This window comes from Bufo gargarizans, chromosome 3, assembly GCF_014858855.1.
Source record: "Bufo gargarizans isolate SCDJY-AF-19 chromosome 3, ASM1485885v1, whole genome shotgun sequence".
In the NCBI taxonomy this organism is placed as follows: domain Eukaryota; kingdom Metazoa; phylum Chordata; class Amphibia; order Anura; family Bufonidae; genus Bufo; species Bufo gargarizans.
In genome coordinates, this window is record NC_058082.1 from 491,240,535 (window position 1) to 491,253,800 (window position 13,266).

Consider the following 13,266-nt stretch of genomic DNA (forward strand, 5'->3'; position numbering starts at 1 on the left):
AACGAGGTTCCACAGGAGGATAATCTCGGTCACAAAACCACCCCTCTGTAGATATAAAGGTTCAGGCACATAGTGAAGGTCCACCAATGTTTCTAATGGTAATAGCTTTTATTATACTCACAAAGGTATAAGATCAATAGGCATAAAACAGAATTAAATCTCCGTGGTTATAACACCGCTCAGAGCGGTTGTATATTATCCTGATCAAGACCTTCGAATTTCAGCCAAGTGAGGCAGCCCGACACCTTCTTTGAACTCTCTGTTGATTGTGAATAAGCCAGCTTCACAGGGTAGTCTGCGACGCCAAAAGAGAAGAAAACACAGTGGTGAACTTTATTATTTTTTATTTTTGTAATATTATTTACTATATATATTTTTTTATTTTATTGAAGAGAACGTATCAAAGTTGGCTTACTATGCATTAGCTAAGTATGTATGCTGTACTTATATCATATAGCATAGGCGGCTCACTATACAGTAGCTTATTGTGGTAATATTCTTACTTTTAAGGCGTTGTTGAGCTAGTAACATTTTGTTGTTCAAAATGGCTTAAAAACATAAAACTTATACACCTCTCACAGATGTCTGACTACTCCCATTGCACTACTTCCCGAGTCTGACAACTTTCTCTATTTCCTGGGTCCTCCTTGACATAGGAAATGTGATTGCTCAGCCAATTACGAGCCATCGTAGGGAGCCACTTCAAGCAGTGATTGGTTGAACAGTCACATTTCGGTGTCAAGTGGATCCAGAACGTATAGACTAATAGAAGACCCTAGAAGCATCAGAACGGGAGTTGGAAATCAATACAATTACCATGATTTTTTTTAAAGCCATTCTGACCCATTTTACAAGTTTTTTACCAGCTGATCAGCCCTTCTGGATATCTTGATACATATGTTAACAGAATGTCTTCCTATAGCTATTAAAACTGTGAAATTGAACCTGTATTTAGTAAAATAGAACTAAATATATTGTTTATTACATTATCAATGACTGTAACAGTCATAGTTGATGAGGTTAAAAAAGAAGACACTGGTCCACTAAGTCCAACCTATAATCCTACCGTGTTGATCCAGAAGAAGGCAAAATCTCAATATAAGTTAGTCATAATTTTCTCCATATTAGCGGAAAATTTCCTTCCCAGCTCCAGTATGGCAAACAGAATAAATCCCTGGATCAACATTCGCTCCACAGAAATCTAGAACATATAACTTGTGATATCACTACTTTAAAGGGAACCTGTCACTTTGTTTGAGCTGCAGGCAGCACGACATAGAGCAGGAGGAGCTGGGAAGATTGATATAATGGGAAAAGAGTCAGTAAAACTTGTAAGCTATTCATTCACATTGTGTATACAGACAGCTGTCAATCACTGATAGGACCTCCTCCTGGACTTCAAAGCCCAGAAGGACCAGGAATGTGAATGAATAGATTACAAGTTTTACTGACTCTTTTCCCATAAAACTATATATCAATCTGCTCAACTCCTCCTGCCCTAGAACATGCTGCCTGCAGATTACACTGTATTTTTATGGTGACAGGTTCCCTTTAAAGAAAGACATCCAAACACTTGAGCACTTCTACTCCATTCACACAGGGGATTCTATGACCTCTGTTCTCATGGTCATTCAAATCCCAAGGGATCATACATGTGACAGCTATCCTATGAGTAGCCAATAAATGTTGCTTGTGTTGTGCCGACAATTGGAAAAGTTTACTATGCAAAATGCTCCAGATTTATGTAAAAACTGAACCAAATTTACCATGCTACGGTCATCATTTTGATCACATACCCCATTGTATGCAGCATCTTGTAATAGCACTGGCAATTGATGGTGGAAGGAGTCCAATGGCTTCAAGATTTGCTATAGAAAACTATGATTTCAAATATGGTCATGACGTGGTCTATGAAGTTCTGAATAAAGCTAGTTTCTAGTTGGTTGCTGGAGATTTAAAGAAACTAATACATTTGTAACTGTTTAGTAGCCTGTAAATATTCCTATATGTTTGGGCACTGACTGAACTGCCACCGCAAATCAAAAAAGAGGAGAAAACATGGGTCAGGATGCAGACAAAGCTATAAATACATTGTTGCTTTGCTTATAAGCCAATATCCATCTTGGATCTAAAGCCTTTGCTTCTGAAGCATTCTTGAGACATGTTTGAAGTATACTTTCAAGAGTGTTATTTGAATGGAGCCCTGTTCAAAGCTTTAGAAGTGTGTGTCTCTGCATGCACCGAGTTCAAAAGCTTCAGAAGTGGATTTCTCTGCTCGTACCCAGTTCAATAGCGGAGCTAAATAATCTCAGTTACCTGACCTGAAGAGCCCTGTAGCATGTGGAGCATTGTTGATTATGGGATATTTTTTAACGTATGAGCTTTATTATTGGAGTCAACATCCATTATAGATATATAATACACCTTAAAGGGAACCTGTCACCAGGAAATGTACTGTTAAACCAGGCACAATGCCTTCTAGGGCTAGCTCAGATTAATACAATGATGGCTTTCATTTACCTACTCGTTGCTTTATTCTGGAGAAAAAAATACTTCCAATGCATATGCAGATGAGCAGTTAAAGGGAGTCTGTCACCATATTTGGACATTATAGACCTCTTACATAGCGTTCTGGCATAACACATGAATCAAATGGTACCTTTGTGGCATTCTTCTGTGGTGCACCTGCGGCAACAACAGGCATTTATTCATATGTAAATGAGTGCTCGCAAGAGCCCAGGAGTGGCGTTAACTTCTTTGTAGCCCAGGCTGATCATCCTCTTTTGTTAATATCCCTGCCCCATCCTCTGCCTCTGCCCTTCCTTCTCTTCCCTTGCGTTCTCTTCCTCTCCCAGCGAAATCCTGCGCCTACGCTCTGCCTCGCTTGGCTGGGGCATTCGCACTGCAATGCCCACTGTGGGCATGGCATCACTATAGCTACTGCGCATGCTCCAGCCAAGCCGTGCCTACAGTGGGCATCGCAGTGCGCAATCCCCGGCCAAGCAAGGCAGAGCGCAGGCACAGGATTTCGCTGGGAGAGGAGGAGGACGCTGCCCCTGGGCTCTAGCGAAAACTCATTAAGATATGAATAAAAGCCCGTTTTTGCCACAGGTGAATTGCAAAAGAATGCAACAAAGGTACCATTTGATTCATCTAAAGTTATGCGAGAACGCTATGTAAGCGGTCTATAATGTCCAAATGTGGTGACAGACTCCCTTTAAGTCCATCGAGGGCAGGCTCAAGGCACTTTGTGCACCCTGATTCATCCTCCTCCCTATGTCAGCCCCTCCTTCTCCCTCATAATTGACGGGCCAGATAAGATGACTATACAGGAAACGGGGCCTGGATGGTTCCTGCAGACCTTCTTTGGAAAAGCATGTGGGTGTCTTCTGTCAATCATTCATGAACACGAAGGGTGAGACCACATGGCGTGGCTGATCACACACAGCCAAGGCATGAACACTCACTGTGGCCAGTAGGAGCACAATTATATTGAAAAATCGTGTAGAAATTGGCTACTGTGGATGGGCAAGGCTTGTATGTCACTCTGTGTGGTCTTATCAGAGCCCTCCAATATAAAAGTTTCTGCTGGAGTGTGAAGTTTAAGGAGTAATGTAATAATAAGAAGTTACCTTCTAGTTTGTGACTTTTTCTATGCTAGGGTCTATGTTGTCTAGAAATACAACTTTTTTTTATATTTTCATTGTTTTGCAACTTTTAAAAATGTTGCCTTTCATTAATATGTCTAAACCCTAAGCAAAGCTGTAACCTATTTCCTTTTTACACTGCGCGCCTCTTAATAGATTAGATTAGGAACATCTCACTCCAGCGCAAAGTAGATAAAGATTGGCGTATGAGACACAATTCTCTATAAATTAAGGAGGAAAATTTGGGAAAATCATCCGAATCTCTAGATTACCATTTATTTATAGATTACTGGCTGCTGTAATCTGAAGCTTGCAGTCTGCTGATGGATTTATAGGACAGTTATGGAGAAGATAATATTATTTTAAGTAATTTCTGTTTTAGGAATTCCCTAATATAATAATTCAATGTCAGTTCAGTATAGTTTAACCCATTATAAACTGTGTGTGCACCAATTCAAAAATTTAGAATTCTAGACCAGAGGTGTAACTTAAACCTTGATTTAAAGAGTTGCCCCATCTGAGACATTGATGGTATATCCTAGCAGTATGTCATCAATGTCAGATGTCAGGTCCACTCTCCTTTCACTCGACTATTTTCAGAACTCCCATAGAGATGATTAAAAAGCATATGGTGCGCCTTTTTCTACATACAGATGTAGTAGAGTTAACACACATGCTTTCTGAGATGTATTATCTAAACAAAATGCGTTAAGCAAACACCTTCAAATGCTTTTCAATGGCTTTTGTTTCAAGATAACACGATGAGTTAATAATTTTGAGTTAAGAGTTTGTGTGTTAACCCTGCTACATCTTGTAGGAGTGGGTCTCAGAGGTGGGACCCACTCCTATCTGACATTGATGGTATATCCTAGCAATATACTATTAATGTCCCAGATGGACCAACACTTTTAAGGTTGGAAAGTTTCTCCTTGATGTATGCACAAGTCTGAAGAGGTCTCTCCAGTGACTAAAAATCCAAAAAAAGGTCTAGACTGGCATCGAAACAAATTTTCTTAATTTAAATTCACATAGCACCGTTAAAGCAGCTTATCAGCAGAACGGCAAGCAGACTTGGCTGACGCATTTCTGACCACTGATTGTTTTTTTTGTTTTTTTTAGCTAAGCTACGCCCCCAGATATCAATTTATATTACTGCTGTCTTCTTTTGTTTCAGAGGGGTCGTTAGCCCCTCGCATTAACCATGGTCTATGTGTGTCTGCAACCTCCTCATCCTTTACTATACCTCTGCTATTAGGATAATCTTATCTACTCAGTCGTTTCTTAAATATCTTATGATTTTGCAATTAAATAGTATTTTTTTTATTCTTTTTTACCATATTTTAGACTCCCAAACTGGAAGAGCAGAAAAGTAGCAGCCAGAAAAATAAGGTAGGTGGTGGTATCCATGTTACTCATTGAACTGTGACTATAATCTTGTAAAACAGAAAATATCGTTCTTAATTTTGCCATCTGCTGGGACCACCGTTGCCCTTTTTGTTTGGTTTAATGCCAGCGCTGTGTGATAGGTTTAATCACTGAGATCATCAGTACTATTATGCTGTTACATATAACTCACAGAATTTAGGAATAATTTCCAAGTAAGGGAGACAAACAATATATCACTGAAAAAATAGTTCCTAAAATTTAACCTTTAATACATGATTTAAAAACGGAATACACAGAACCCCAAACAGAAACTAACACATTTGTCTACACAATACATCAACAACAAATATATCTTGTGCCCACACAAATGTATAATGATATAGTGTACGCACAATTACTCAGAACTCAGCAAGGGCAATATGATGAAACTCATCTGCATATTATATATAACATTATAATGCAGAAAACCATGGTTGTGACCATAACTCACGGTTACTTGATACCAGTCACTAGGTGCCAGGCAGTCTTCAGGGGTAGCAACCAACCGATGGGGTGGGGAAGATGTTATATTCCTACGGTAACCCTACAGCTATCCCTGCCTAAAAGCGGAGCACCCGCCCCGAAAGGGGCGACCCCACTTATCGGTGGCTAAACCCTAAAAAGCCCTGGATGTCCCTGCTGAAATCTTCTGTTCCCGACGTTTTTCCCCAGGTGGCGGTATCCACGCGGTTCATCAGGGGAAAGAACTTGCAGCAAACAGGAGATGAGCAAATGCTGCCAGTAACTAAACCAGATGGTCTGATGGTAGATACACAATATATGTGGGCACCAGGATAAAAAGAGCGCACCTCCATTAAGAATGGTGCCTCTATTAAGGCTCAAGACATTGCGGGCGTCTGACGTCACTTTACCCCACTTCCGGTCACATGATACACACATGGCATTAAAAATAAGTAAATAGAATTTATAATAGGAACAAACTAAATACAATCATGCCCTCAAGTATTACAATCAATACCTTCGCTCTGTATTACTTATGAATAGCAAAGAGCACTTGGCCATGGGTAATCTGGTGTGAGGACCAGTGGAACGCACTGGTGGAACGCCAGAAAGGTGAAAAGCACGTGCGTTCCACAAGCCGGACGTTCCTTGCTGAATAAGCAAAAGAAGCCCTGTCTCGGAGCGCACATTGCGCATGACTCATCAACACATTAGAGCACGATAGGATATAACTAGAATTGTGCTCTACGTATAAGGTACCCCTCTGAGCCATATACGGTGCTACAGTTAGGGGAAGAAATCAACAGACAACCAATATAAAACCTGGGCAGTATTTTTAACAAATATTATATACTATACAGGGAGTGCAGAATTATTAGGCAAATGAGTATTTTGACCACATCATCCTCTTTATGCATGTTGTCTTACTCCAAGCTGTATAGGCTCGAAAGCCTACTACCAATTAAGCATATTAGGTGATGTGCATCTCTGTAATGAGAAGGGGTGTGGTCTAATGACATCAACACCCTATATCAGGTGTGCATAATTATTAGGCAACTTCCTTTCCTTTGGCAAAATGGGTCAAAAGAAGGACTTGACAGGCTCAGAAAAGTCAAAAATAGTGAGATATCTTGCAGAGGGATGCAGCACTCTTAAAATTGCAAAGCTTCTGAAGCGTGATCATCGAACAATCAAGCGTTTCATTCAAAATAGTCAACAGGGTCGCAAGAAGCATGTGGAAAAACCAAGGCGCAAAATAACTGCCCATGAACTGAGAAAAGTCAAGCGTGCAGCTGCCAAGATGCCACTTGCCACCAGTTTGGCCATATTTCAGAGCTGCAACATCACTGGAGTGCCCAAAAGCACAAGGTGTGCAATACTCAGAGACATGGCCAAGGTAAGAAAGGCTGAAAGACGACCACCACTGAACAAGACACACAAGCTGAAACGTCAAGACTGGGCCAAGAAATATCTCAAGACTGATTTTTCTAAGGTTTTATGGACTGATGAAATGAGAGTGAGTCTTGATGGGCCAGATGGATGGGCCCGTGGCTGGATTGGTAAAGGGCAGAGAGCTCCAGTCCGACTCAGACGCCAGCAAGGTGGAGGTGGAGTACTGGTTTGGGCTGGTATCATCAAAGATGAGCTTGTGGGGCCTTTTCGGGTTGAGGATGGAGTCAAGCTCAACTCCCAGTCCTACTGCCAGTTTCTGGAAGACACCTTCTTCAAGCAGTGGTACAGGAAGAAGTCTGCATCCTTCAAGAAAAACATGATTTTCATGCAGGACAATGCTCCATCACATGCGTCCAAGTACTCCACAGCGTGGCTGGCAAGAAAGGGTATAAAAGAAGAAAATCTAATGACATGGCCTCCTTGTTCACCTGATCTGAACCCCATTGAGAACCTGTGGTCCATCATCAAATGTGAGATTTACAAGGAGGGAAAACAGTACACCTCTCTGAACAGTGTCTGGGAGGCTGTGGTTGCTGCTGCACGCAATGTTGATGGTGAACAGATCAAAACACTGACAGAATCCATGGATGGCAGGCTTTTGAGTGTCCTTGCAAAGAAAGGTGGCTATATTGGTCACTGATTTGTTTTTGTTTTGTTTTTGAATGTCAGAAATGTATATTTGTGAATGTTGAGATGTTATATTGGTTTCACAGGTAAAAATAAATAATTGAAATGGGTATATATTTGTTTTTTGTTAAGTTGCCTAATAATTATGCACAGTAATAGTCACCTGCACACACAGATATCCCCCTAAAATAGCTAAAACTAAAAACAAACTAAAAACTACTTCCAAAAATATTCAGCTTTGATATTAATGAGTTTTTTGGGTTCATTGAGAACATGGTTGTTGTTCAATAATAAAATTAATCCTCAAAAATACAACTTGCCTAATAATTCTGCACTCCCTGTATAAGCCCAGGATGTCCTTCAGATAGTTGTGTACAGAAGCAAGCCATTCTTGGCCATGATAGGTATGCTGGGTTCCGAGCCCATACACTTGCTTGGGTCCCATTTTTTATACAAAAATCAAATATAAATAACACAGAACAAAAAAACAGCAGAATAGCTACAGGAAGCAAGAGAAGCAGATCTGTTCATTGAGACCCAGAGGACTCACAGTTTTAAGACTCTACAGTGAATCTACTGGGCCTCCTTACACAGAATTCTTTTGTCCCAATCCCCACCTCTTGGCGATTTACACACCACCTCAATCACCTGAAATCGCAAGACTCTAAAATTACCAGAATGATATTCCAAAACATGTCTCGCTATCGGTTTGTCTCTCTGATTTTTGATGTCACCAATGTGGTCCCCCACCCTTCGGCGTAGTTGTCTTTTAGTTTTACCAACATAACTCAGTGAACATGGGCAGGTACATAAGTATATAACACCTTGAGTTTTACAGTTTGCAAAGTCTCTCATAAGATAGGTTTTACTAGTAGAGAGACTCTGGAAGCTTGTGGATTTCCAAATCAGGGGACAACAAATATAGTCCTGTCCACATTTAAAAGTTCCACAGGGTTTTTTACTAAGCCACATGTCCGTCTGAGAGGGTGCTTTGTATTGACTATGTACTAGTCGGTCCCTGAGAGACCTACCCCTCCTATAAGTGATAAGTGGTCTAGAAGGAATACAGTCCCCCAGGTCTGGGTCTGATAGTAAAATGCCCCAGTATCGTCTTAGAATACCCTGAACTTTTTGATTCTGGGCGTCATAAGTGCCAACAATTCTCATAGTATTATTAGTGACGACGGGGGTCTGTCTGTGGAGTAAGCAAGGATTGCCTGTCTCTATAAAGAGAATGATTGAACGCCGCCCTGAGGACTTCAACGGGATATCCTCTTTGAATAAACCTATCTTGCATATCTCCTGCTTGAGTCCGAAATTATTCATTGGATTAACAGTTTCTTCGAGTTCTCAAGTATTGTCCCTTGGGGATGCCTCTTTTTTGGCTCAAGGGATGGTGACTATCCCACTGTAACAGGCTATTAGTAGATGTTGGTTTTTGGTAAGTAGTGGTATGTAGTTCACCATTGGTCTTAGAAATCTGGATATCAAGAAACACGATACTCTGTCGTTTTATCTCGTGTGTAAATCTAAGGCTAATGGTGTTGATATTTAGGCGTTAAACAAAGCTTTTAAACAGTTCAAAATCACCATCCCACAAAATCAGAATGTTGTTTATGTAGCGACCCCAAAAGACAACCAGAAACGTGAATTTGTCAAGGTCATCCACAAAAACCATGGTATCCTCCCACTAGCCCAGGAGCAAGTTGGCATTAACTGGGGACACAGGGGCTCCCCATTGCCGTGCCCCTGAGCTGGTGGTAGTATCGGGACTCAAACAAAAATTATGCATAAGCACAAACCGTAAAATGGTAAGAACAAAGAGGCTATGTTTCTGGAAATGAATACCCCTAGATTTGAGGAAATGTTGCACAGCCTGAAGGCCACTCTCATGCGGGATGCTGGTAAAAAGTGATTCAACATCTATGGAGGCTAAAAAAAACTTATCGTCTGCCATAATGTTATCAATATTATGATAAAGAGTCGTGTGTTAAATTAGGGATTACCACAGAGGATTTGGAATTTAATTGCCTCTTATTTGATAATGAAGGTCCTTTGGGCTTTGGACCCTTTACTGCTTTGGAAAAAAAAAGTACTAAGATGCCTCCCCCTCAGGATAATCCTGCCTTGGATATATTCACGAAGTTGGTTGTTGAACAGATTGAGAAAATCCCTGAATATAACTCTAGTGGTGTCAATAACTTTGACAAGAATGAAAGGATGGCACTAAAGTCTTTGGAAAATGATCCTACTTTGGTCTTCAAACCTTCTGATAAAGGAGGAAATATAGTGTTAATGGACCATCTAGTATACTGTAAGATGTGCCTCAACCTTCTTGGTGACAAAACCTTTTATAAGGTCTTGGAACGAAACCCCACTCCTGACTCTCTGATTACACTTGAGTCCACTCTGTTTCAGGTTTTTGAAGACAAAATTTCTTGTGATGAACCTAAGCATCCCCAGGTCCCCACTTTTTATGCACTACCTAAGATCCATAAGGGGCTCTCTCCCCTAAAAGGCCGTCCCATTGTGTCAGGCATCGATTCCGTCACTCAGAATGCCAGCATCTATATAGACAAGATCCTCCGTCCCTTTGTGGTCTCCCTTCCCTTGTATCTAAGGGACACGATGGACCTGATGCAAAAAATGTATAACATTATGGCAGACGATAAGATTTTTTTAGCCTCCATAGATGTGGAGGCACTCTATATCAGAATCCCGCATGAGAGTGGCCTTCAGGCTATGGAACATTTCCTCAAATCTAGGGGCATTCATTTCCAGGCACATAACCTGTTGGTTCTTACCATTTTACGGTTTGTGCTTACGCATAATTATTTTTTGTTTGAGTCCCACTACTACCACTAGCTCAGGGGCACGGCAATGGGGAGCCCTTGTGCCCCCAGTTATGCCAACTTGCTCCTGGGCTAGTGGGAGGATACCATGGTTTTTGTGGATGACCTTGACAAATTCATGTCTTCAGGGTCTCAATGAACAGATCTCCTTCTCTTGCTTCCTGTAGCTATTCTGCAGATTTTTTGTTCTGTGTTATTCATATTAGATTTTTGTAGAAAAAATGGGACCCAAGCAAGTATATGGGCTGGGAACCCAGCATACCTATCATGGCCAAGAATGGCTTGCTTCCGTACACAACTATCTTAACGACACCCTGGGCTTATATAGTATATATTCTTTGTTAAAAATACTACCCAGGTTTTATATTGGTTGCCTGTTGATTTGTTTCCCTAACTGTAGCACTGTATATGGCTCAGAGGAGTACCCTATACGTAGAGCACAATTCTAATTATATCCTATCGTGCTCTAACGTGTTGACGAGTCATGCGCAATGTGCACTCCAAGACAGGGCTTCTTTTGCTTATTCAGCAAGGAACTTCCGGCTCGTGGAACGCACGTGCGTTTCACCTTTCTGGCGTTCCACGAGTGCATTCCACTGGTCCTCACACCGGATTACCCATGGCTAAGTGCTCTTTGCTATTCATAAGTAATACAGAGCGAAGGTATCGATTGTAATACTTGGGGGCATAGTTTGTTCCTATTATGAGTTCTATTTACTTATTTTTAATGCCATGTGTGTATCATGTGATAAAGTGGGGTAAAGTGACGTCAGATGCCGGCAATGTCTTGAGCCTTAAAAGAGGCACCATTCTTAATGGAGGTACGCTCTTTTTATCCTGGGGCCCACATATATTATGTATCTACCATCAGACCATCTGGTTATAGTAACTGGCAGCATTTGCTCATCTCCTGTTTGCTGCAAGTTCTTTCCCCTGATGAACCGCGTGGATACTGCCACCTGGGGAAATGCGTCGGGAGGAGAAGATTTCAGCAGGGACATCCAGGGCTTTTCAGGGTTTAGCCACCAATAAGTGGGGTCGCCCCTTTCGGGGCGGGTGCTCCGCTTTTAGGCAGGGATAGCTGTAGGGTCACCGTAGGAATATAACATCTTCCCCACCCCATCTGTTGGTTACTACCCCTGAAGACTGCCTGGCACCTAGTGACTGGTATCAAGTAACCGTGAGTTATGGTCACAACCATGGTTTTCTGCATTATAATGTTATATATAATATGCAGATGAGTTTCATCATATTGCCCTTGCTGAGTTCTGAGTATTGTGCGTACACTATATCATTATACATTTGTGTGGGCATAAGACTCGTATGTTTGTGGTTGATGTTTTGTGTAGACAAATGTGTTAGTTTCTGTTTGGGGTTCTGTGTATTCCGTTTTTAAATGATCTAGTAAAGGTACATTTTTAGGGGCTATTTTTTTAATGATATGCTGTTACATATAAGCTGCATGGTTATAGAATACAATTAGTTTATAATGTGACACAGCAGTGGTCCTGGATTTTTCATGAAACCACTTCATTCGTGCATTCTAGCGCCCTTTTTACAAATCTTGGCACTACTAATAACACAAACTAACGGCATCACAAGGATCTATTATACTGTTGTTAAAGGGGTTTTCTGGGTGTTTAATACTGATGAGGTATCCTCGAGATAGGTTATCAATACCCCATCAGTAGGGGTCCGACACCTCGCACTGCGCTGACCAACTGCTTACCAAGCACAGTGCCATCCATTGGATAGCGGCTGTGCTTGGTATTGTAGCTCTGCCCCATTCACTTAGGCTGCGCCTAGACCATGTGACTGATGAACGTCACCGGCCTAGGAAGAGGCTGCGCCTAGACCATGTGACTGATGAATGTCACCGGCCTAGGAAGAGGCTGCACCCTCTTCAAATCTGCCATGGTGCCGGTATTTGGTCCCTCTTCGAACAGATACTGATGACCTATCCTGCTGTATTAACTAGGGATCGACCGATTATCGGTTTTACCGATATTATCAGCCGATACTCAGGATTTCCAAAGTTATCAGCATTTAACCTTGCCAATATGCCGATAACGAATTGCAAACATGGATCCATGTTCCCTCAGCAGCACAGGGGAGAAGGAAGCAGTGTCTTCCTCCCCCCTGTGCCGCTGCTGCCGCTGCCACCTATGAGAGGAGAGAGGAGAAGAGGAGGGGAGGGGCTGTGGCCACTGCGCCACCAATGATGTTAACTCACTCATTCATTCAAGTTCAACAGGAGGCGGGAGCTGGCTGCAGAATCATATAGCCTCACCCAACTTCTATGAATGGTCGCTGCGATCCACGTCAGTTAACCCCTGCCGCACCTGAGGGGTTAACTGCCGCGGATTGCAGCTACCTCTCATAGAGGTCGGGTGAGGCTATATGATTCTGAAGCCAGCACCCGCCTACTGTATTTGAATTAATTGGTGGCTCAGTGCACCTCCCCCAACCCCAGTATTAACCCCTTAAGGACTCAGCCCTATTTCACCTTAAGGACTTGGCCATTTTTTGCAAATCTGACCAGTGTCACTTTAAATGCTGATAACTTTAAAACGCTTTTACTTACCCAGGCCGTTCTGGGATATTTTTTTCGTCACATATTGTACTTCATGACACTGCTAAAATTGGGTAAAAAAAGTTAATTTTTTTGCATAAAAAATACAAAATTTACCAAAAAATTAGAAAAATTAGCAAATTTCAAAGTTTCAGTTTCTCTACTTCTGTAATACATAGTAATACCCCCAAAAATTGTGATGACTTTGCATTTACCATATGTCTACTTT

At 41.6% G+C, this 13,266-nt stretch overlaps 1 protein-coding gene across 2 annotated transcripts in view; it reads left to right on the forward strand.

The window, feature by feature from the left end:
- Positions 1 to 13,266, forward strand: part of LOC122930432 (rap1 GTPase-activating protein 2-like) — a 182,345-nt gene that overhangs the window by 37,427 nt on the left and 131,652 nt on the right. For both annotated transcript variants that reach the window (XM_044283839.1, XM_044283840.1), the window contains exon 3: positions 4,992 to 5,036. In XM_044283839.1, the coding sequence (XP_044139774.1) occupies positions 4,992 to 5,036 (45 nt within the window). The remainder of the gene's footprint in view (positions 1 to 4,991; positions 5,037 to 13,266) is intronic.